We start from the raw sequence: 25,915 nt of genomic DNA, 5'->3' as shown, positions 1-25,915 counted from the left end.
TTATATCCTTTTATATTAGGACTATCCCTAAGGCCTATTTAGATATATTTATCTTAATAATAAAGGGCTTAGATAGGTCTAGTTAGATAAGAACTAGGGCCTCTATTAGTTATTATTTTAGCCTAGTAAAGGTACTTTAGTAAGTAATTATCTATTTAATTTAGTAAAATTTATCTTTTTATCTAGATTTATTTAGATCCTTTAATAGCTTATATAAAGATACTATAATATAAGTAAATCTATAGATAAACTAATAGTAATATATTACTAGCCCTAGGAACTACTAGACCTTATAGATATTTATTAATACTAACTAGTCCTAAATTACTATAACCTTAGCTAGTATAGACTATATAGATCTATTCCTAATAATATAGTTATAGAACTCTAGTTTAGTAGTTATTATCTTATATTTACTTAATTTAGTAATTAATCCTTATTAACTAAGTAAGATTAGGATCTCCTTAAGATAAATATAATATTCTTTAATTATTTTAGAGAATATTAGGATATTATCTAGATAGATAAGGGTATATTATCTTAAGATAAACTATAATATCTTATTTATAGTTATCTAGAATATAGCTAGTATATTATATAATCTAAATAATATAGCTAGCTATTTATACTTTCCCTATATAGTATTAAAAGCGATCTTCTTAATAGAGTTCTTATCTATTTAGATCTATTAGTATCCTAAAGCTAGATTAATCTTTAAGAGGACCTATATAGTTCTAACTATATCTAGAAGATCCTAAATTCTTAGGAGTAAGTATCTATTTTTAATAGTGACTTTATTTAGGGCCTAATAATTAATATATATCTACTATTTATCTATTAGTTTCTTAATAAATATAATAGAGAAGCCCTAAGGGCTACTTAATAGTTAGATAAGCCCTAGTTTAAGTAGCTTCTTAATCTAGTAGAGTTATTTATCTAGCTTCTCCTTTAATATTAGATATAAATTAAGATTAATAGATATAGCTATTCTTATATTAATCTAGTATTTAAGTAAGCGATTTAGTAATAATCTATTTAGTAGTTCCTTTTAGAATACTAAAGGGTATCTATCTAGAACTTCTTAGATTCTTTTATCTTAATAATAGGGGACTTCTACTTAAGGCCTATCTTAGCTATAATCTTTCTCTTAGATAATAAAAAGAGCTATTTCTATTTATTCTTTTTAGATCGCTCTCTAAGCTTATTTATCTAATATTAGATTTAGTCCTATACTTATATTAGGGTCTATTTAGGCGTATTTTAAGAGGGGAATCTAATAGTATTAGTTCTAACTATCCTAAATTATTATATATAAAGTAGTCTAGTTAAATTAGGGGTTTTAAGTTTATAAGAACTTATACTCTAGAATAAATATATAGTCTACTAGATCTAGGATCTATACTTTTATACTCCCTATCTAGCTTCCTATATATACTAAGAGGAAGATAGATATTCTTATCTATAGATAACTACTATTAAAGAGTATAACTTCTAACTCTTTCTTTTAGATATAGATAGATATATCTATTCCTAATCCTTCTAATATATAAGGGGAAATAAAGGAATATAATATACTACTATTAATTATAGCTTAAATAGTGACTCTTAACTCCTTTATTCTAAGTATATAGTTAAAATATAGTAAAGGATTATTTATTATATTTAAGGAGACTTAAATCTATAGAGACTAATCTATAGTGATATCTAATAGAGTATTTAGTTCTATATTACTAGATTATACTAGTTTAAGGGGGTTAATATCTTCTAGACTAGATATATATAAAGCCTATCTTATATAGTTAATAAGGGCTTTTACTAACTAAACCTATTTCTTAAGTAGTTTTAGTAAAAGGGCTTCTTTTTTTCTTCTTAATAGTCCCTCTTAAAGTATCCTAGTTTCCTATAATTAAAGTAAACCCTATTATTTCTTTTAGTCTTATTTATAATTATAAAGAGAGTAGATAGATCTATAGTATCTAGATCTAATTCTCTTATATATTAACTAATATAATTTAAGAGTATTTATCTATATTTAAACTTAATAAGGCGTTTCTTAGCTTTTATAAAGATAGGGGCTTATATATTTATCTCTATCTAATATTATTATAAGACTATATTTACTTCCTTCTAAAGGTACTAGATTAGGATCGCTTCTAGGATATTAAACCTAATATCTACTACTACTTATTAAAGCTCTATAGTATATACTTAGACTATTCTTATATCTTATTAAAGAGAATTAAAGTAATCCTAGCGCTTTTTAGGTCTAAGGTATTCTAAGAATTCCTATTTAATCTAGGCTTTAAAGTTAATAAAAGTCTTAATAGGGTTAGTATAATAGCCACTAATCTTCTACTTAAAAGCCTTCTAGGTATTTCTAGCTTAGTCTATAAGCTTTCTACTTATAAAGATAACCTTTACTTTCTTATCTAGCTATTACCCTATATATAGGCTAATTTCCTTAAAGTACTATTTATAGTTAAGTAGGAATTACTAGGCTATTAACTAATAAATCTTTTTATTATATTTATTAATTAGATAGATATCCTTTAAAAGGGCTTTATTTATAGAATATTAACTATTTTTATAACTAATAGTACTTATCTAGATCTTAATTAATAGGGATAGGTTTATTCTAAGGGCTATAGCTATAAGATTTACTATATAAAGGATAGCTAGTATATAGGTATTAAGGTTAGCTAAATAAAACTATATATTATATAATAAGATCCTAGTCTATATATTAAGTAATACTAGGGCTATAATAATTTCTAAAAGGGGTAGGTTATTTATTATTATAAAAGAAAAGATAGATACCCATTTTTCTAAGGCAGAAATCATAGGATACTTTAGAAATCCTAAAATAGTACTAAATCACTTTTGATTTAGCATCTAGATCAAGAGTAAGCTCTAGGCTTACCTAGAGCTAGTCTATAACGAAGAGATATTTAAAGTGAGATTATTATAAACCATTCATCTAGCTCTTACTTAGCTCTTACTTCCTCTATATTAAGGAAGAAGAAGAATCTCTCTCTTTTAATTCTTCGCTTCCTTAAGAATTAGTTTTAAAACTAATATGATCTATATTACCCTAGACCTTAAATCTATACTATATTAGTATTATTTTATATTCCTTTTAGTTCCCTTTTACTATCTTCTTATCTAGCCCTTTTATTCCTTATAATTTCTAATTCTTCTATCTTAGACTACCTAAGAAGATAGTGAATATATATCGAACCACCTCTAAAGGAAGTATAGAGTCTATATACCTTACTCCTTCTCCTATATCTAGAATTAGTATTACTTTAGATATAGAAGAATAACCACCTCTATCTATTAAAGAATAGCTATAAGAAGCATAAAAAACAATCGAAAATTTACAAAAATTACAAAAATTATAAAAAGAGAAAAATAAATTATCTTTAAATACTAGAGATTATGAATCTCTAGTATCTCTTAAATTCGCCTCTAAAATACCTTAGAAAGGTAGGGATATTAAGATTAAAGATATTAAAACTTTTAATAATTAATTCTCTATTCAAAAGCGATATAAGTGGCTAGTTAACCTTAACCTTACTTTTCTAGCCACTCTATTTAAATATTCTTCTAAAAGATTAAAAATTCTTAGTGGACTAGTATATATTAATAATACTAGTAGAATAAAATAGATAGAATATATCTTAGAAAAAACCCTAGAATAACGTTAAATTAATACTAATTTATAGAAGTATTTTAAGAGATAGACTCTTACTCTGATTCGAAATACTACTAATTTTAAGGTAGATATTAGAAACTAAATTAAAGCTATATATTAATTCAACACTTAGTATCTATTTAATTTTAAGATATATTTAAATTCTTTAGAAGAGCATCTTCTATAAGAAAATAAAGAAAATCGAGTACTTACTTTCTTCTCTAAACTAGTCCTAGAACTAAGGCTAAAGATATAAAAATATATAAGACCTTTACTAGAAACTAGAGTAGAAATAGTATCACTCGCTATACTATACTAGAATCTTCTTCCTTTAAAATCAGCTTTAAAATAACGTTATTTTACTTCTAAATTAGACTTATCTTATAAAAAGCTTAAAAGCTCTAATAAAGAGCCCTAAAAGTAAGAGAAATCTAAATAGAAACTAAGGAATTAAACCTATACTAAACGAAAAATTAATTATTATATCTATAGTAGTCTTAATTATATATAACCTAATTGCCTATAGAATACCTAAGTATAGGAAATAATTATAAAAAATTTAAAAAATCAAAAAGGATTAAAATAAGCCCTACCACTTTAATACCTCTTAATTTAATAGGGATTTTATAGCGTTTTACTATCCCTATAATAATAGATCGATAAAAGACTTTAGTTAATCTTAATATAGTAGCTAAAGTTAATATTATTAGCTTAGAATTTATTTAAAAGTACCACTTTAAACCTATAAAACTTATAATTCTAAATATTTAAGCGGTTAGAAATCTCTTAGTTCTAACTTATAGAGCTTTTACTATACCTATTACTTTAATAGATAGTAGAGGCACTACTAGATTAGTAAGACGAGCCTATATTACTATTAAAAGGCACTTAAATTATGGTTAAAGTCCTATCTTATTATTAATAATAACTCTAACTAAATTAAAGATTCACCTACTATTATAGAAGAGAAAATAGTAGTTTAAGAACCCTATCTTTAAAATTATAATAGCTCGTTAGTTAATAAAAGCTTATTAAAATTAGACTTATATCTTTACTTTAATTATAACTCTAGAACTACTAGTAGAGAGAAAGTAAAGTAAGCCTAAAGTAAGCTCGATTTAAGGTTAGAATAATATTATAATAAATAAACTATCTATTCTACCTAAGCTATATAAATATAAACCTATCTTTTTAAAAGCGGATTTAAAGATATTACCTACTAATTAAGTAAGTAATTATTTAATTAATTTAATTAAAGGTTCTAAGCCTCTATATAGGCCTATATATCTATTATCTTAGAATAAACTAAAATCACTTCAAGATTACTTAGTAGAAAATCTTAAAAATTAACGAATCTAACCTTTAAAAAGTCCTATAGGAGCTCCTATTCTCTTTATACCAAAGAAAGATAGAACTCTTCGCTTATATATTAATTATAGAGGTTTAAATAAGGTTTTAGTAAAGAATCGATATCTATTACCTCTTATTTCTAAGATTCTAGATAGATTATCTAGCTCTTAATATTTTAGTAAAATTAATATATAAGACGTATATTATTAAATTTAAATTAAAAGTAGAGATAAGTAGAAAATAGCGTTTTAAACCTAATATAGTCATTTTAAATATATAGTTATACTATTTAGGTTAATAAACGCACCTACTATATTTTAAAACTATATCTATACCACTTTATATAGGATTCTAGATAAATTCTATATTACTTATTTAGATAATATCCTTATATTCTCTAGAATAAGAAGTAAGTATATAAGTTATATTAAGTAAGTACTATAGCGCTTATAAAAAGCTTAGCTATATACTAAGCTATTAAAGTATATATTCTATTAATCTAAGGTTAAATTCCTTAGATATATTATCTTAAGAGAGGGTATTACTATAGATTAAGAAAGGGTTAAATCTATTATTTCTTAGCTAATACCTAAGAGTTTTAGAGATATCTAAGTCTTTATTAGATTTTATAACTTTTACTATAGATTTATATATAACTTCTCTTAAATCGCGTAATCTCTTACTTCTCTTTTAAAAGAAAATAAAGATAGGAAGAAGCCTAGTTTATATTCTCTACTAGAATATAAGAAGGAAGCCTTTTAAAAGCTAATTAACGCTTTTAAATTAGCTCTACTTCTAGTTTACTTTAACCCTAAATTACCTATTAGACTAGAAACTAATATCTCTAAATAGGGAATAGCGGGTATTCTATCCCAGCTAGATAAAAAAGGAGTTTTTTACCCTATAGTATTCTAGTCTCGAAAATTCACTAATTCAAAAGTGAATTATAGTACGCCTAATTAAGAGCTATATACTATAGTATATTCCTTTAAAATATAGCGCTACTATCTAGAAGAAAGTAAGTATATAATTAAAGTACTCTTAGATCACGCTAATTTATAAGCTTTTATAAAGTAATAAAAAATTAATAGTTAGTAAGTAAGGTAGTATATGACTTTACTACCTTTTAACTTTATTATAAAACACTAATCTAGTAAGACTAATCTAGTAGATACTCTATTAAGACTATTTAGAAAATCTAAGGACGCTTAGGATCCTAGTCTTTTAACCTTACTATAATATTAAATCACTTCTAATTTAGTATTAAATTAGGAAGTAAGAGCTCTACCTATTATATATAATTTAGATCTGATTAAATAAAAAGTTAGAGTTTAAGGGGTATCTTCCTATATATAGGAAGACCTAGCTAGAAATTATTAATCCCATATTAATATAAATATAGTTAGAAGTAATAACTCCCCTAATATATAGGATATATTATTAAAAAATAATCTAATAATAGAAATCTACTAAGTTTAATTTAAAGATCCCCTTACTCTATGTCGCGTATTAACTATTAGAAATGCCTAAGAAAATAGGTTAAATAAAGGTATAAATAAATACTAAATAATATCATAATCTACTAAGTAGAAGTTAGGTTTTCCCGCTACTAGGTAAGCTAAGTAGAAGTTAGGTTATCCCGCTATAAAATAATTAAAGTAAAAGTTAGGTTTTCCTATTACTAAGTAGAAGTTAGGTTATCCCACTACTAGGCGAAAATTAGATAAGAGTAAAGTAAGCCAAAAGCGAGCTCGAAATACTACTAAATTAAGTCCTATCGCTAAGTCATTAAAATAGATAGCGAAATATTAGGTTATAAGTCCTACTAGTATAAGAAATTATAACCCTTATTTAAAGTAAAAGAATAGTAAAGGAATAAGTAAGACTTAGTCTCTTAGTTCTAATAGACTAGTATTATTTAAAAAGCGTTATTATATCCCCCTAGTAGTAAAATTAAGGTAAATCCTACTAGAATTATACCATAACAACCCTCTAGCTAGCCATTTTAGGGAGCGTAGAATAAGCGAGCTATTAAAAATAAACTTCTATTAGGAGTGAATTAATTAAGAAGTAAAAGATTATGTTAAAGGATATACTATATATTAAGGTATTACTTTACTAAGATATTATTTATATAGTAAGCTAAACTTACTTCTAATTCTATCTCGATCTTAGTCTAAATTAACTATAGATTTTATTACTAGCTTACCCTAAACCTTTTTTAAAGAATTAATTATTAACTCTATTTTAGTTATAGTTAATCACTATACGAAAATGGCCCTATTCTTTACTATTTCTATAATAATTAATTTAAATAAACTAGTAGAGCTATTCTATAATAAAGTAGAACTAAAATATAGAGCTCTAGATAGAATTATATCTAATCGTAGATTAGTTTTTATAAATAATTTCTAATCTAGCTTATATTATCTTTTATATATAAAGTAACGCCTCTCTATAGTATTCTACCCCTAAACTAATAGGTAAACTAAGAGAATGAACTAAGTTCTAGAATATTATTTACGTTACTTTACTAATACTAAGTAAACTAACTAGCTAACTCTACTCTAAAGTATAGAATTCGCTTATAATAGCGCTATTAATTCTATAATAAAAGTCTTACCTTTTATTACTTTAATAGGATATTAACCTAGTTTTTATATATATACTAAGGTTAGCGCTAGAGAAAGGGAGGTCCTAGAAGTTAAAGTAAGAATAATAAAAATAAGAATAATATAAGAAAAGCTCGAAAAATAATAGCAAATCGCTATTAAATTACACTAAAAATAATATAATAAGAAATATATAGATATTACCTTCAAAAAAGAAGACCTTATTTCTCTCTTAATAAGAAATCTCTAACTAAAGGTTCTAGTAAAAAAGCTTACCCCTAAATTTATTAGCCTATTTAAAATCCTAGATTAAATTAGCTAGTAAGCCTATTAAATTACTCTATCTACAAAATATTATAAAATCTATAATATTTTCTATATTTCACTACTTAAACTATAGGTGAATTAGAAGTAAGAGTAAAGTAAAACTATACTATTCCTACCTCTAGAAGATAAGGATAATTAGGAAGTAGAAGAAGTTAAAGAAAAGAAGAAGATTAATAGAGAAGATTACTTTCTATTAAAATAGAAAGGTTAGCCCTTAGAATATAATTAATAGATAATAAGAGAAAATATTAATATATTAGCTCTAATTAGCAAATTCGAAAAATCAAGAAAACGCGTTTAACTCTTACTCCTACTTTAAATTAACCTCACTTTTACCTTACTTTATACTTAAATTATAACTAGCTCTAATAGGAAAGTCTCTTAAATCTCTACTACTTATAATTCTATAGGATCATCTTCCTCGCGGTTTCTAGTAGCGTTAACTTTACCTATACCCTAAATAGTATAGATAGCTTATTTAATCTCTTCTAAGAGCGTATGCTTTACTACTAGCTAGTAGATATATCCTTTATCGCCCTCTTAAAGTCATAATAAATACTTATATTAAAGACCTATTATATTATAACCTACTCTAGCTAGATAATATAAAGTAGTATCCTACCTATATTAGGCGAGATATTTCTAATAATTCGCTTTAGTGGTCTAAAAGTAAGAGATTAGTGAATCAATACTAAAATAATAGTAAATTAATATATACTAGAATTACTATCTTTTTCGCTATTAAGTTATATATAGTATAATATATTATTAAAGAAGCTTCTAAGCTCTACCCTAGATTATAAATTACTTACTTTAACCTTAAATAAAATTCATCTTCTACCTAGTCCTCCTTTAGTAGATTCTTAGCTCCTAGAGGCTCCCAGAATTTTATAGCCTATTTAATAATAAGGTTAAAATTAGCCATATCCCCTACTATTCTAGTATTAACTTACTTACACGCCTTTTTAGTAGGAGTACAATAGTCGCATAATATAGTAGTTACACCTTAATATAAATAAGATATTAAGATTAGCGTATCTAGATTAGTAAAAGCTTTAATCCTAGCTATAATATCCACTATAGACTTAACTAGAGTCTAAGTAAGTAACTAATCGCGAAAGTATTATATATACTATAACCGCGTTACTATAGTTACTTAAGTACGCTAAATTATAAGAACCATAATATAAATATAATATAGAGGTGAATTAAAAGTAAAGTAGTAACTAAGGGCAAACTAAAACTTTAAAGTTACTATATACTATATTAAATAAAGAAACACACATCATATATAACTAGAAGTTCTTTAATATATATTCCCTAAACTTCTATTAGTTTCTTATACTATTCTTTATCTAGAATTAAGGTCGATTCTATAGAAAGAGAGGGAATAGTTATTATAAAAGAAAAGATAGATACCTATTTTTCTAAGGCAGAAATCATAGGATACTTCAGAAATCCCGAAATAGTACTAAATTACTTTTAATTCAGCATCTAGATTAAGAGTAAGCTCTAGGCTTATCTAGAGCTAGTCCATAACGAAGAGATATTTAAAGTAAGATCATTATAAACCATTCATCTAGCTCTTACTTAGCTCTTACTTCCTCTATATTAAGGAAGAAGAAGAATCTCTCTCTTTTAATTCTTCGCTTCCTTAAGAATTAGTTTTAAAACCAATATAATCTATATTACCCTAGACCTCAAATCTATACCATATTAGTATTGTTTTATATTCCTTTCAGTTCCCTTTTACTATCTTCTTACCTAGCCCTTTTATTCCTTATATTTATAACTAGATAAGATTATTCCTATTAGTCTTAGAGTCCTAGTAGAATAGGTATATTTAAGGTTATTTAAGGGCGACCCTAGGCCTTATACTACTCTATATCTATAGATAGGTTATTACTTATCTTAGATAGGTTTTAAAAGGGAATTTCTAATGTTTTTTAGTTACTTAGGAGTATATTAGTACTTCCTAAGGATATAATCCTTTTATTTTAACCCCTTTTTTATTTATATAGCCTAGTTTAGGTCTAAATAGATATATTTAGACTTACCTTCTTATAATTTTATAAAATAAGGGTTTTTCTTAGATTAGGTTAGATTATTATAAGAGGGAATCTTACTAATCTTATATAACTATAGTAGATTATATATTTTTAGATATACTACTAGATATGATTTAAGTAGGATTATATACTATCTAAGGAGAACTATTAGGTTCTAACTAGATAGTACTTAGGAGGATCTAGTAGGATTTTACTAGGTGGTATAAAGACTTTACTATTATTATACTACTATAGTAGTCTTACCTATATACTATATAATCAGGAATACTAGTTTAATTAATATATATTTCTATAGAACTCCTACCTAAACTAGTTAAAATAGAGCTTTTAAGCTTATATATAAGGTTATTACCTTATAATATAGCTTATTCTTTATTTAAATTATATATATAAAGGGTAGTTAGGGCGAAGACCTAGATATATAGTTAGTAAGCTACACGTTCTATATATATATATCTCCCCTATTAGTATAGTAGATTAACCACTTTAAAAATTACTACCCTATATTATAACCAGCCATCCTAAATATAGGATAATCTAGGGTAATATAGTATAATAAGCTTATATAAAGCTATATTATATATAATTATAATAGGTAAAGTAGAATATAGGAGGAAAAGTGGTTACTATATATATCTAGACTAGAACAGACTATAATTAAAAAAAAGTCTTAGCAAAAAATATATAAAATCAGGCAGGGATAGGTAGAAATCAGGCCCAAATCAGGCCAAATCAGGCCAAATCAGGCATCTACGCTAACCTCATTTTAAATGGGCCCAAAAATGGGGGCCCATAGGCCCCTATAGGCCCGCTATGAATTTTATGGGTTAGGCTAGGCCCTAGAATTTGAAAAATAGGGGCCCATTACCGAAGCCTAGTGCTCACAACGAAAGGGGGGAGTTCACGAAGCGGTGACAGAGGCGGAGAAGAGATGGTGGTAGAAGAAAGTAGAGTTCGTTTTTGGTAAACAGTAATCTATTGTGGGGACCTTCCTAATCGGGCTAGCTTTCTTTCAATGGCGACCTGTGGCTTATGTCAGTGGCGACGTGATCTGTACCCTCCCCTCGTTTTCCTCTCTATATGGGTAATTCCGGTAATTTTGAGCTTTCTGCTAGGTAAAAACTCGGATTAATTAACCTAATTAGGTTTTGAAGCTTCTGACCACTTTGGCACGCCGTAGGCTAGCGCACAAGCGTGGATGTGAATCGCGATTTCCCGGTTTCTGTATCTGAATTTAATTCTTTAATTTCCTCGGAAAGCTACGGATGATTCAATGTCGTTCTCATTCTCTTCCCGAGTTTTCCTCAGAAGCCCAACATACCTGTTCAGCACCCCTACGAGAACACTCTCTAGCATTGCATCTTTGTCTACGTGTTGCACTGGACAAGCCGTCTTCGCCACACAGTTAAAGAAAATATCATATCCAGGCACTAAGCCAAGGCCTCAACGATTTCCCCGGGTCAGGGGGAATCACTACCTCGGCCATTTTCGTCCACATCAGCAACCATGGTCATTGAAGACTCCAAGAGAACCCCATGGCGTCGAATGTGCGACAACATGGCTGACCTCTTTGAGAGAAATTTGGAGACGGACGGGTTCCGTTACTGGGGTATCACCATGTACCGAACCACCTACAAGAGCGACGCGGACTGGGCGAAATTCCTCGATCGGTTCATGGGCAGTGTCCGCACAGAGCTGGAAAGCGACGATGGGCTCGACATGTTGGATTCCTTTCGGCCTGTTTTGATGGAAGACGCGCGCCGCTTTGACCGGGCCACGCCCGATCAAATACGGGACGCTTTCAATGAGTGGGCGAGGGTGGCTTGCGAGACGGAGCAAGGGGTGCCATACAAACGAGCAGAGCGGGCGTACTCGGCCCGATATCGGCTGTGTATCATGATTGATGAGGAGGCGTTACAGTCTGTGCTGGATATACCGACCGAGGACTTGGAAGCGTATAATACTACTGGATTTGTGATTCTGATCAATGGGAGGTGGCCCCCAGAGTGGGACCCCGAAGAGTTGGCTGCAGGAGGGGGGCCAGACGATGGACACGAGCCAGTGTACGGCTGTACGTTGGACGAGGTTGGCTGGATGAAGGTTCGATATAGTGAGGCGCAGACTGGAGCCTCCGCACGCATGACTGATGATGGGGATTGGAGCGTTGAGTATCGACGGCCACCGGCCATTGGTTTTCACTTTTGAGCGGAGACCGGTCTCAACACCCTAACCAATATTTTTCTTGGACAATAATCATGTATATTACTGATCATTCTTTACCTCTACTGTGACTTCCCTGCTATTTCTGGTCTTGGTGCAGGTCTATGAAACGCCAACACAAATGGCATAGCCAACATCCAAAAACTGACAATCTGACCCAATGACCGGATTCCACTCGTACAGCTGCGCAAATGTTATTTCGAACGCACCCTCGACCGCCGCGCACGAGTCCCCGGAAACGACCGTGTAATATTCGTTGCAATTGGAAGCGATGCCAGTCTGTGTAGGCGCACCAGCTGAGCTACTCGCCGTGGCCGTGGGACCCTTGACGCAGTAGGCATAGCCGAGCCAAAGGTTCGTACATGTTTTTCCAACTATAGTTCTGAATTAGCTTGACTCATCTCTAGTGGGGGGTTTTGATGGATGGGATCTTACTGCTGGGATTCCACTCATAGAGTTGGGCAAGAGTAACTCCAAACTCAGTCTCCATTGTCGAACAATCATCTCCCGACTCGACGGTGAAGAACTCCTGGCACCCATAGATGTATCCAGTTTGTGTTGGGGCTACCGACGTAGCAGTAGCGGTAGTACTACTAGGGGTTGTGGTGGCCGTAGTTGACGTGCTTGAACCCACCCCAATACAGACGGCACGAGTATCGGTATCGTTAAGATCAGCGTACAGATTTGTGTCACAGTCTGTGCCGAGCCAAGGGTTCCACGTAAGGAGTTGGGCTTCCGTGATATCGAAGTCTTCCTCAATATCAGCACATTGGTATTCTAGGCAAAATCAGTATCATGAAATGCGAGTGCCCTATTCCTTCACTTCTTTTGTTCGTTGTCATACATACCTCCTTTATCGTAGCCATTGACACCGGTGAAGCAGTTGCAGTTTGAGACAGTGGTAGACTCGGTGGCATTGAGGGACAAGCAGAGAGAGCCAAGTCCGCTGTCACTGCTGCTGGTGTCGTCACTGCCGGTTGCTATTTTCGCAAAAGAAAAGACGTGGCATTAGAGAAAGATCCGGAGAGAAATGGCAAAAGGCGCAACAAGATCACTTACTGTAAGAACTATTGAGAATAGCACAATAACTGTACCCTGGCTGCATGGCACATAAGCTCAGATTAGTACTGAGACTAGGGTTCCAGTCGAGGAAATCGGCCGTTGTAACTTCATTCAGCCACGCAACCCACTTGCAAGAGTTGAGGTTATATGTGGTGTTGTCATAGTTGGCGTATCGTTGGCAGTTAGTAAGCGTGTCCGGGGCCGTAGGGAGATATGTTGGCGTGTAGACGAACCCCGGATCACTGGTCGCCGTGGGAATTGATGTATCGACGGCGGGGAAGCTGGCTGTTGTCACAGTGAACAAGGGCGTTGTGACTGGGTAGCCAGAGTAGGTGCTAATGTCTCCAACTGCGGCGATACAGTAAGCCTCCCCGAGCTCGAGGTTGGTGCAATTGGCGTCAATCTCTGGGTTGAGAAAGTAGAAGTCCACAAGGGAGAGGGCATTGGCGACAGTGACCAGACTGCAACTATCTCCTTCTCCAACCTGTGTATCATGTTAAAAATATTGCTGTGGATCTAATATTTGTCGGAATCCCGAGGGGCAAAACTTACTGTATACCACAGACCACAATCTGTGGTAGATCCTTTCAGGGCGTTGGTGGGCGCAGGGACAGCGGAGGTGATACTTGTTGGATCCTGTACTGTGGAATTGCCTGACATGTCGGCGGTATGATTAAGATAGCCTCCAGGAGGACTAAACGTTGGGATCGTAATTAGCATACCGTGGCCTGGTAGATAGAGGGCAAGAAGAGAACCAGAGATTGAACTCACCCGACGCAAACCACATAGTCAATATAATTGACGGCGTTCTGGCACAAAGCATTGAAGTTGGGGTTCCAGGCCAGGAATTGCGGAATAGTGACATTGGACAAGCCACCGACCACACTGTCACAGGTGTCGGTCGCCTGCCACACGTGGGTATCACATTGCGGTGGGATACACAGACTCGAGTTGACCGCTGTTGAAGCCCAATTCAGGCAATAGAGATCCAAGTTATTCAGGTAGAGTAGACTGTACGTAGACACGTTGAGAGCCTGAGCTACCGAGTTGCAGGTATCCTCTACTTGTACTTCATAAGAACCTGTGCAGCTCGATGCCGGAGTTGTTGTCACAGTCGCCGGTTCAGATGTGGCTGTGGCGTTTAGTGCGTATTGTGTCGGAGTGGCATAGGTGTACGTGGTCGCATTGCAGCTGGATGTCAGCGATGCGTAGTTCACAGCCACAACGCTATCATATCCGAAGGGACTGTTCAGTTCCAGCGCAAGCCCTCCTAGCCAGCAGTCGGAGCACAGCTGGCTAGTATTGAGAGACTGATTGGACCACGAGGCCACGAGGGGATCGCAGTATTCACCCGTGGTGCTGTCTTTTCGACAGGACAGCTCGTACGTGAATAGATAGTTATCCACTATGAATGTAGCCGGGTATGCCACGTTCTCGACAACGATGATATCTGTGTCGAGGGTACAAGCGGCCGCGATGACGCTTCTGGCAGCCTCCAGAGAGCCATAGCAGTCATCAACGCACACATCTTCGATCTGATCCGCTGTCACGACGTCATTGCTGAGGGAAAATTAGCACTTTGTGTGATAAGTCCATACACAGTTTCTCATCTATGGAGAGCATATACACGTAGGATCATAAATCAACGTACTTTTGCGAGACAACACCCAGATACGGAGAGCATGTCACATTTGTTGCCAATGCCTGCTGGCAGTCTGTACTCAGGCCTGTATAGTTGGTGAACATCTGGGTACCAGTGAATTGCTGCGCCCGGGACAGAGACAGGAGAACCGCCAGGGCAGCCAACAGCGCCACCATCCGCAATGTTGCCATTGCGATATGCCAGTCGAAGCTCTATCAAAGGCGAAAAGCAAAAGCTAAGGCCTTGGAAAAAAGCACTTTTTTGCTCAAGGTGGGCGAGGCAGTAATACTACTATTTAGCCAGCCGGGTCACATACTTCTCAGGTCGTCCGAGTGGCGCACCAACGGAAATTGCACGCAGTGGGGCCATCTCAAATAACCCACATTGTCACTTCAATGCATAATGGGTCCAGCAAGACCGGAGACGACTCCTGCAAGAAGGATAGGGATCGGACCATGGAAGAGTTTGCGGTGGCCCTTATGGCCCCGGGTGGCGTACTAGTTTTTTTTAGCTCGTTCTAAGCGGCTCGGGGGGAATATCCAAAATTTAGAAATTTGCCCTATGGACCCTGTCGGTATACTTCTGAAAGCGGGTCTGTTGAAACTTCAGTTCATTTTGAAACTCTCGTTCATGCAGCTAGTACGTGAGCTATTTGCATGATATGAGGGATTAATCTTATTCAGTGGCGTGGATAAAGATCCGTGTTAAAAGTTGAAGCTCTCGAGCAGCCCTTATTTGAACTAAGCTAGATATATTCTAGCGTGGTTTTTAGTCGCCTTTCAGCCGTCCCTTTCAATATTCAACGCTGCCTAACCTGGTACTGTAGGATCCGTACAGTACCACTTATTACTAGCAACCCATATAGTTCGAACTTCGGATTTAATTGTCACTTGAACTTGTATGTCACATGACGCGAGGGCTCAGGATTGTTACTTCAGGTTGAATATCGTTTCCACCACGTCGCATTTTTGCTCTTTATCCTCCTATTTCCTTGGGGCCAAGGCTTCCGAACACTAGTCAGCTCAGGGACTGAGACATGGTACCCACCGGATTCATGCTACACGCGCTAGTATTCCAGCGCTAAGGGTAGCGGATGTCTCGGAAGCTAGCGGCACTGAAGGGGCCAAAACCTCACAATGTGATTGAGAGAAAACCCTTAAGGTCCCGTGAAAGGGGTTTTTCTAGACCCGGCTAAAACTTCCTACCAGAAGCTAGTGGCACTGAAGTGGCCAAAACCTCACAATGTGATTGAGAGAAAATCCTTCAGGTCCCGTGAAAGGGTTTTTCTTTAGAAGCGGAGTGACTATGAAGAGAGACCGATATGCACGTATACTAGTGTGTATCTAATATCCGCAAAGCCAAACCCGATCAGGTATAGTCAGGTCTTAGAAGTTTAGGGGACCTTCGTTCTAGTCTATAATAGGACTTCCCCTGGCTCGGGGCGTGGAAATCGGTGGCGTTCCTAGCCTCGTTTACCACCTCTGCTAACAGAGTGGACCTAGTCACTGTGCCCTCAGAGCCTTTAGACCGATGGACTCTTGATGAAACTCGGAGGTATAGTGAACTTATATGCCAAGCTAAGAAAATGTGTACGGAAGCAGTCGAATTAGATAAATTGTGCGCGCTAGCACCAACTATGACATGGTGGCACACGAGATGGGGTTAAGAAGCTTCTGCTCTTCCTCGGATTTTTCTTTTACTCAATTGCGGTCTTTCCTTTATCTCATTCAGACTCTCATTTATTTGCGGGCTAGCTCCCCTTAACGGCGTGGCTATGGAGGCTCTTATTGCAAGGCCACCTACAAGGCTGTTTGAAGCCGCTCTGACGGTGTTCTTGCTCGTCTGTGTCTTTGCCGCCGTTGCAGATGCCTCCCATGGACATTCGCTCCATGAGAGACATCATAAATGGCATTCACAGGCGAAGCCTGCGGCTAACCTCCTCCGACGCGATGCTTATGCGTGTGACGCGAACACCCCATGCAGCAACGGCGCATGCTGCGGAGCTGGTGGCTACTGTGGTTATGGACCTACGTACTGTGGCACTGGCTGCGTGTCGAACTGCGATGCCACCGCCGAGTGTGGTCAGTATGCTAGTACAGTCAACCAAACTTGCCCTTTGAATGTGTGCTGCAGTCAGTATGGATTTGTCAGTACCTCTAAGATCTGCAACATAACAAGTGAGCCCGAGGCTGACTGTAACTAGTGTGGTACCACGGAAGACTTTTGTGACTGTATGTATCCCCATCTGTATACGGCAAACCTACTGGAAGCTAATTATGTGATCAGTGGACTGCCAGAGCAACTGTGTTCTCAATCCAAAGCCCCCAGCTGGTGCTGCATCGTTGAGCGTTCTTGAAAATAAAGTCATTGGCTACTATGAATCCTGGATGGCTCGCAAGGAATGTCACAAAGTGGCTCCTACCGACCTGCCCTTGGATGCCCTCACACAGTGAGTCTTGAAAAACATCTCCTGCTGAAAAAGCGTGAAATATTGAAACGACAGAAAGAAAACAATCTAACAGAATGATGATAGTCTCAACTTTGCATTTGCGTCCATCGATCCTGACTCGTACACGATTGTGACCATGGACAGTGACACCCCGTCTAGTCTGTTCAAAGACGCAACGAATGTCAAATCGATCAAATCTGACATGAAGGTCTTCATCAGTGTGGGTGGCTGGACATTCTCCGATAACGGCACGGCCACCCAGCCGCTGTACGGCGAAATTGCTGCGTCGGCCACCAAGAGACAGACATTTGCTGACAACGTCGTCCACTTCCTTAAGCAGTACGGATTTGACGGCTTGGACATTGACTGGGAATACCCAGGCGCCGGTGACCGAGGTGGAAGTGCCGAAGACACAGCCAACTATGTGCTCCTGCTACAGACGCTGCGCAGGACCTTCGACGCTAGCGGTAACGACTTTGGTCTGACATTTACGGCCCCGTCCTCCTACTGGTATCTGCGTTGGTTTGACTTGCCAAGCATGGTCAAGTACGCTGACTGGATTAATCTGATGACCTATGATCTGCACGGGGTCTGGGATAGCACCGATCCCATTGGCAGTATTGTGCAAGCTCATACAAACCTGACAGAAATTAAGCAGTCTGCCGAGCTATTCTGGCGTGTAAATATTCCCCCAGAGAAGCTTGTCATGGGCTTTGGCTTCTATGGACGCTCCTTCACGCTTGCGGACAAGTCGTGCACGAAACCTGGTTGTCCATTCAAGGGTGCCTCAAGTCCAGGCCCCTGCTCCGATACTGGTGGCATCTTGGCTTACTATGAGATCCAAGCGATCTTAGATGGCACTAGTTCCTCTAAGCGATCAACCATCACGCCAATTCATGACAAGAAAGATGCAGTCAATTATTTCACATTCGACGACGATCAGTGGGTTTCTTATGATGATGAGACAACTTTTGCCCAAAAGGTGACGTGGGCCAACGAGGTTGGTCTTGGAGGCGCCATGATCTGGGCTTCAGATCTGGGTAAGATATAGCATCTGCGATGGAATATCCATTCCGCCAATAGTGAAGCATCACAGAACTAATTGGGAGCAGACGACGACAAATACACGGCCCACGCAGGTCTCACCAATAAAACTATCATGACGAACCCGACCTTGAAGACCATCGACAAAGCCTTGTCCGACCCCAAGTCCGTCATTCAAGACCTAGCCAGCTTCAACGGCCAGAACTGCTTCAAATACGAAGGTAAATGCGTCAACCTTAACGACAACAATGCCATGGCGGATGCTTGTGGCTCTGGATATACCGTTGTCGGGTGGGATGACGCTGGATGCGGCAAATCGAATTGTGTAGGCTCTTACTCGTTTCCTGTCACGTTGTTATCTCTTCCACTTACACATTTGCCTCCTATCAGCACTGTGGAAAGCCCATCTGCTGTCCGACGGGCTCCGCTCCAAAGAATTGCAACTGGCGTGGCGACAACACCGGTGATGCTGGCGTCTCATCAGACTGCAATGCGCAATGCAAATCGGGAGAAATCAACATCGCCGGCATTCGATCGTCATGGGGAGGTGGTTTTACCAATGATGGTAACACTGACAAGTGTGGCCGCGGATACAAGGTTTTCTGCTGCCCTGATCCTGAGTATGAAGAGGTCATTGACGGATGTGCCTACGCGGGCTGGTAAGTCCCATCTACATGAACCTGAGAGGGATACTTCGAACGCTCAGAAACAAAGACTGACTAGCAAACTATGGTAAATCAACAGCGGCAAAGATTGCCCTAGTGAAAGCACAGAGATGTTTAATAAGTTCGACACTTGCGGGTACGAGGGTCAAAAATACTGCTGTACGTCTCCAGCCGACTTGTCTGACTGCCATTGGGTCGGAGGAAGTTCTGGCCAGGACTGCGCAAATGCCAAGTGCGCCTCCACGGAGCTGGCTGTTGACCGTGCTAGTTACGGTGACTCGAGCTCCTCCTGCGACTGGAGCCGCCAGAAGGTCGCCTGCTGCACAGTCAAGAAGGCTGCACGGGAGCCAGCCAAGTGCGCTGCCGATCTGTGTACGCTGTTTCCAGGTTGGTGTCCAAGTAATAGCGATGAGACTTCTGTCAGCTACCGCAAGCGAGGCGAGCTCAACGTACTGGAGAAGCGTGGTGCCCGTGAAAAATACACTCTTATACTGGCCGGTGTGACTATCGAGGTCCTCGCCGCCGCATACCCGTCAATCGGAAGTCTCTTCACGATCGCCCGAGCCGCTCAAGTTCAACGATGGGCTTTTTGGAAGAACAAAGGCTACTGCAATAGCAGAGTTCTATCCGTGCTGTCTCTTCCGACTGGCGAGGTCGCCAAGGCCCTGTACGAAGGCTTGAACTCGGAGCACATCATCGATAGGCAAGTCATGAAAAAGTTCATTGAGGCTGTGATATCGGGAACTTTGACATCCGGTGCCCAGCCAGATGGTCTCTTGCCCATGTCGGCCACCTGGTGGGCAACTAAGTGGAGGGAGGCCAATCCGGCCCTTGCAGGTCTTCCTGCGGTGGGCAGTGATAACGGAGCCAAGCCATCGAGTCCCAATGACCGAATCATGGAAGCTTTCGGGTCGACATTCAACCCGTACCCACTACTGGCCACTGACGCTGAAATCAATGGGGTGAAGGCCAAACTCATGGGTCTCAAAGCTCCTTTTAAAATTAAAAATATTGAAAAATTGGCAAAGGCCGCTGTCAAGGCCGATACTGATGAGGCTGTGCAGGAGGTTCTGACAGCCCTTCAGAGCGTAAGGCCGCTTTTCCTTCCCCCTCCACCCAATCTTCTCTCGCTAACTGAATCTACCTAACAGGTGTTCGGCATGTTCGAGTACTTTGCCGACTATCGTGTCTCCAAGACGTATAACTGGGTTCTCCAAAGCGTCGGTCTGCAGATGGCCCAAGTCGAGTATGCTACCGGCGTTCAAGATCTGCAAAAATGGTGGTGGGCGTGGGCACCAGACTACTTCCAGACGGTAGAAAACTATTCCCAAGGTTGGGCCGTCGAAGCTATTCGGGCCGTTGCAGGAGCGTACGCCGCGGCTCGTGCCGATGGGCGGAATCTGAAGACGAATGATGCCGTCGCGGCGGTGCTCAGCGAATTCGAGAGCAAGATCCAGAAGATGAGCATGCCGAAGATCACGGCGACAGAGACTACCATCTCCGACTTGGACTCTCTAGACTAGACAAGCTTCTTGTAGATAAAGTGATCGAACTTGGTTTAGATGAGCAAAAGCCCAGCTACGTGCTCAAGAATCAAGAACAGCACACTTCGAGATCTAATAGGGAGGAGTTACGTTTCAACGTCTTGAAAGTCTTGATCTTGGCTTGGCTCTGAAATGGTAATTTACAATGGGAAATGTGCAGTTGACTTCCATAGTTATTCTAAAATCACAAGTATCCATACATAGCGAGCTCCATTGCCTGACAGGCTATCAATTGTATGGAACCATTTGTTACCTACATCAGTATATAAATCTAAGCTAAATGAATATGTTCGTTGCAAGTGAGTTCTTGGCGTCATTTCACCCAAAGCCTAATGTCGCAAACGAACCGCCTGGCGGCACCTACTTTCACGCCGTGCTTAACGAAGAAACCCGGGTCTTGATCCTTATAAATCTGTATGAGGTCGAGACAATTTTCGAGGGTCACATCGCGTGCTTTGTTGATGTTCTCCCTAAAAGCCTCGTTGCTTACCCGCGATTGCTGCTATTTAGTATACCTGTCTATAGCGATATCTAGTAGGCCGTCGACTATGATTAGTTTAATATAGCCGGGCCTGGTGGGTATACACTAAATAGTCATAAGAATTTCCCTAAGTCGATTTTCGGCCCCACACCATTAAATATATATATCTATAACCTAGTATGCCACACCACTATATATAATTTAAATTACATATAATTTAATATGCTTATTAAGAGAGATATCCCGCATATAGAAATCGCTTAATATTTTATATAATATCCACGAGCGTCCTTCACCGCCTTTAAACGTCTTGGCATGCTCTGAATTATACTATTAATCTTATCCTATGGAATTGCCCACTAAGCTTCTTTAATATACGCTTTAAAGAAGCTCTAATCGCTCTTAGACCTTCCTATATCTATTAACTCTAGATAGAGCTAGAAGAGCTTTAACTTTAACCACCCCTAGTAGGCTTCGGCAAATGGGGTGGGCCTGATGGGGTGGGGTGGGGTGGGCCCGAAAATGGGGCCCTATTTGCCTTTGGTATGGGCCTGGTTAAACCCATGGGCCCCCATTTGGGCCTATTTTGGTGGGTCTAAATTATATGTATTTTTCATAAAATATGCAGAAATATTGGTTTTGGAGGGGTAAATTACCACTTTAAATACCTTATATATTATATATAGATAATATAAAGTCGGCTTTTAAAGGTATGAACTCTATGGTTCTACCTTATTTTTTCAATTTTTTTTGTGATTTTTATATATAAAAGCAAGACCTATAAGCCACCCTAACACCCTAGTACCTATATAATTAAGAAAAGCACCCATAATTAACTAAAATCAGTAATACGCGTATTCTGCTTTATCCTGTCTCTGCCTAGCAGCTCTAGCCCTTCCAGAAACCCTAATTGAAGGTAATTCTCCATCATCTGACCTTTTATCTGAAGAATTTAACCTTTTATCTGAAGAATCTTCGGATAAATCCTCCCTTATCCTCTTCTGAGGCTGCTGAATTGGGCCTAGCTGCTCTTCCTCGCCTGAGCTATCTAGGTCTAGGTCCTCGATATCACTAATATCCTTGAGTATTACTCGAGTCTCCGAGTCCTTTGATCCTGCCTCCTCTTTAATCTTAAGAGCTTCTACTAGCTGACTAAGCTCTTCTGTATCCATATCGAACTTTATAGTGCGATTATATACCATAAGGTCTTTTATGGTAGAAGTGCTGAGCCTGCCACGCCGGTAGTGGCATATATCACGTGCTGTATTGAAGAGTCGCTCTACACCAGCACCAGTTGCTGGAATAGAGAAGAGATCTCGAGCTATCCGAGCTAGGGTGGGGTATTTGGTCTGATTATTCCGCCAGAAATTACAGGGTTCCTCGTTGATTGGCCCTAGTTAGGTTAGTAAAGGGTGGCTAGGGTAGGATATAGATATATAGTCTATATAGATATAGAGTCTCTATAATATAGAGTCTATATCTATAGATATATATCTATATATAATATATAGACCTGACCTACCAGCTTGAAGGTAATCTCCTAGCTCATCTGCTTGTGTAGGCAATATACTAGCTTTTGAAGGCATCATAGACTGGACTGCCAGCTCTATAGCGGTATATCTCCGGGCTTGTGGACTCGAGATCGGGTCATCTTGCTGATAAGATCTAATCAGATCCTGTAAGCTTGATCTATAGACCTCGGTATAATCAACCGTCTCATCTTCCCACTCTTCAGATTGAAAGAATTGAAGCTTATATTGCGGGGTAAGGATCGTTCCATGGGCATATATGCTGCCTAGAGCTGGGTCTATAGTCTGAGAGTAATACTCTCGAAGCTTAGATTCAGCTACTTGTAGAGCTTCAAGCATGTCTTGTTTCCATAGAAGCTAGGGTTATATAGTTAGTATAGGGTTATATAGGGTTATATAGGGTTATATAGGGTTATATAGGGTTATATAAGCTTATATAACCTATATATAAGCTTATAAAAGTTAAACATACCTTCTTTTGCTGAAGCTTAGTGATAGAAGACTCGATATGCTGGAACAAGGCATTATAGACGTTGAAAACACTATATATAGTGATATCCTTTGTCTTACATAATGCGGTGGTAAACATAAAGAAAGGCTTTGTAATATGCAAAAGATAGGTGATTTGACGCCATTCATCTGATCTTATACGCATTTTACCCCAGAATAGCTTATAATAGCTATCTAGAGCTGGTTTGATCCGAAGAGCTCTCTCTAGCATCAGAAAGGTCGAGTTCTAGCGAGTCTGGACGTCTTGGATAGGATATAATGGGTCTTTCATCCCATCTTTTAATTGCTCTGCCCAGAAATAAGCCCGTCTTTGTGGGCTTGCATTGATATAGACCGCTAGATTCCGCACCTTCTGGAGCGTACGAGCAATACCAGTCATCTGGCTGATCTTATGCTTTTGGAGATCTTTAGACCAAACCAGCTCGATATTATCGTTTTTAGGGTCAACCCTAATCTTTCCATGCAGCTGCTTCAAGGATAGCTGGATCATATATGCTATGTAAGGAACTCGAGGGATCGAGGTCTCTGGATAAGCTTCTTGAAGAAGTTCTTGAAGAGATGAGATTAAAGTCTTGTTATTCGAGGTATTATCTGTGGTAATAGCTATGATCCGGTCTGATATCTTATGCTTTTCTAGTATCTAGTGAAGGATATATGTAAGGTTGGCGCCTATATATAGAGAAATTAGTATAAAGATATATAATATAGAGTATATGGAGCTATATGATATAGAGATATATCATATAGAGCATATAGAGCTATATGATATAGAGATATATGATATAGGGTGCCTAGGGTTAGACTTACCTGAATGGGGGCCATCTAGGGGTTTAAACCCTAGTAGGACCTCCCTATAGTGCTAGTCTAGGTCTAGGAAATAGCCTGTGATAGCTAGATAAGCTTAGGAGTATGGAGATGTCCAGCAATCTAGGGCAATTAAGAGCTTAGAACCTTCTGGAAGCGTGCTTAAAGCGGTTATTTGTTGATTCAAGCTTTCATCTCTTAGGCGACGAGATAAGGTTCGAGGGGAAGGGATAGATGGGACTAAAGCAAGCTAGGCCGTTCCTTCTATAAAGGCCTTAAATTGCTGACTGTTCAAAATATTGAAAGGCAGGTGGTGGGTAGTAAAGAAGTTTATAAGCAGCTTGAACCATACTTCATAGGTTATATGCTGCTTTGATTGAATTGCCTAGGTAGGGTTAGTATATAATATATATATTATATAGATATATAGATATATAGATATATAGATATATATATATATATAAGGTAGTGGGGTAGTGGGGTAGTGGGGTAGTAAGCTTACTATAGTAAAGGCAAAGCTACTCTGAATTAAAGTCTGGCTAGGGTTAATAACCCTAGACTTATAGAATTTCTTAATATAGCGACGAATAGTGGAGGTTCTATTAATAGAGCTTCTACTATTACTCTAATTAGGGTGATTGAATAGTATATTATATACTATATAGCGTACTTTTAGTAGTCTAGTCTGAACTTTAGTAACCTGCTCAATATGGGACCAAATATTCGAACTTCCTTATTTAGCCTAGTTTAAAGCTGGTTTAATAACCTTTAATCTATTTAGGGTTGTTTTCCACTATTTTAGGAAGGCTAGATGGTTTAATTGGGACTATATAGCATGATTTCCTACTTTAGGTATAGAAAACTATAGAATTCCACTAGGTAGGGCACCTAGGGTGGATAGGTCACTTAGGGTGGGTAGGGTGCTTTGGGTAGGGTAGAATGTTGATATTGAATTAGATGGAGTAATTGGATCGCTCTAGAGAGGGTTTGGAAACCCTAATTCTGATATGCTGGGTATATAGAGCTAAGAGAGAGCTAAGATGGAAGGATTTTTGAAGATATTACCTTCTAGAACCCGATTGGCTAGATATTATATGCGGGTCTAATCCTATAACCTTAATTAGATACTACCATAGTGGCCTTACCCGCGCGCTATATAATCAGGAACACCAGTTTGATCAACTAGTATTTCTATAGAATTCTTACCTAAACTAGTTAAAATAGAGCTTTTAAGCTTATATATAAGGTTATTACCTTATTATATAGCTTATTCTTTGTTTAAATTATATATATAAAGGGTGGTTAGGGCGGAGACCTAGATATGTGGTTGGTAAGGTAGTGAAGCTATACCTTCTATATATATATATCTCCCCCTATTAGCGTAGTAAATCAACCACTTTAAAAATTACTACCCTATATTATACCCAGCTACCCTAAATATAGGGTAATATAGGGTAATATAGTATAATAAGCTTATATTAAGCTATATTACATATAATTATAATAGGTATAGTAGAATATAGGAGGAAAAGTGGTTGCTATATATATATAGACTAGAACAGACGTAATTAAAAAGAAAGTCTTAGTAAAGAATATGCAAAATCAGGTAAGAATAGGCAGAAATCAGGCCAAATTCAGGCTAAATCAGGCCAAATAAGGCATCCACGCTAAACCTCGTGAAAATGGGCCCAAAAATGGGGCCCTATGGATCCCCATGGATTTTGAAAAATTTTATGGGTTGGGGTGGGCCCTGGAGTTGAGTCATGGGCCGGGCCCATGCTAAAGCCTACTTAGATATATAAGCTAGAAGAGCGAGGAAATAGGCTAATAGGTTATATTAGAAAAGGTATTCTTCTATAGCTCTTAAACTATAATCACGCTAGCTTCTTATATATATTAATCCCTAAGAAATG

At 37.5% G+C, this 25,915-nt stretch overlaps 6 protein-coding genes across 6 annotated transcripts; 2 read left to right on the top strand and 4 right to left on the bottom strand.

Annotated features, from left to right (window-relative positions):
- Positions 1-11,558: 11,558 nt before the first annotated feature.
- On the top strand, positions 11,559-12,257 carry N7503_001221 (uncharacterized protein; the record flags this gene model as incomplete). Its single annotated transcript, XM_057060782.1, has 1 exon — positions 11,559-12,257. One exon carries the CDS (start codon positions 11,559-11,561, stop codon positions 12,255-12,257), a length of 699 nt encoding a protein of 232 aa, XP_056927705.1.
- A 117-nt stretch (positions 12,258-12,374) lies between these two features.
- N7503_001220 (LysM peptidoglycan-binding domain-containing protein) lies at positions 12,375-15,167 on the bottom strand (the record flags this gene model as incomplete). The annotated part of the gene is made up of 7 exons (XM_057060781.1): positions 12,375-12,646; positions 12,708-13,049; positions 13,121-13,252; positions 13,332-13,818; positions 13,887-14,028; positions 14,106-14,894; positions 14,986-15,167. The coding sequence occupies 7 exons, from the start codon at positions 15,165-15,167 to the stop codon at positions 12,375-12,377; spliced, it is 2,346 nt and encodes a 781-aa protein (XP_056927704.1).
- A 1,674-nt stretch (positions 15,168-16,841) lies between these two features.
- On the top strand, positions 16,842-20,657 carry N7503_001219 (CAZyme family GH18; the record flags this gene model as incomplete). The annotated part of the gene is made up of 8 exons (XM_057060780.1): positions 16,842-17,057; positions 17,180-17,207; positions 17,263-17,425; positions 17,510-18,465; positions 18,538-18,794; positions 18,860-19,128; positions 19,214-20,222; positions 20,286-20,657. The coding sequence occupies 8 exons, from the start codon at positions 16,842-16,844 to the stop codon at positions 20,655-20,657; spliced, it is 3,270 nt and encodes a 1,089-aa protein (XP_056927703.1).
- Positions 20,658-22,001: 1,344 nt separating this feature from the next.
- On the bottom strand, positions 22,002-23,409 carry N7503_001218 (uncharacterized protein; the record flags this gene model as incomplete). The annotated part of the gene is made up of 3 exons (XM_057060779.1): positions 22,002-22,552; positions 22,682-23,045; positions 23,161-23,409. The coding sequence occupies 3 exons, from the start codon at positions 23,407-23,409 to the stop codon at positions 22,002-22,004; spliced, it is 1,164 nt and encodes a 387-aa protein (XP_056927702.1).
- Positions 23,410-23,424: 15 nt separating this feature from the next.
- Positions 23,425-24,020, bottom strand: N7503_001217 (uncharacterized protein; the record flags this gene model as incomplete). The annotated part of the gene is made up of 2 exons (XM_057060778.1): positions 23,425-23,838; positions 24,006-24,020. 2 exons carry the CDS (start codon positions 24,018-24,020, stop codon positions 23,425-23,427), a joined length of 429 nt encoding a protein of 142 aa, XP_056927701.1.
- Positions 24,021-24,099: 79 nt separating this feature from the next.
- N7503_001216 (uncharacterized protein) lies at positions 24,100-24,387 on the bottom strand (the record flags this gene model as incomplete). Its single annotated transcript, XM_057060777.1, has 2 exons — positions 24,100-24,242; positions 24,291-24,387. Coding segments are annotated over 2 exons (240 nt in total), but the record flags the coding sequence as incomplete, so codon positions are not given.
- Between the last annotated feature and the right edge of the window lie 1,528 nt (positions 24,388-25,915).

This window comes from Penicillium pulvis (assembly GCF_028828015.1).
Source record: "Penicillium pulvis strain IBT 33274 chromosome Unknown contig_10_segment0_segment0, whole genome shotgun sequence".
In the NCBI taxonomy this organism is placed as follows: Eukaryota; Fungi; Ascomycota; class Eurotiomycetes; order Eurotiales; family Aspergillaceae; genus Penicillium; species Penicillium pulvis.
This window is presented reverse-complemented; position numbering and strand designations above follow the sequence as displayed.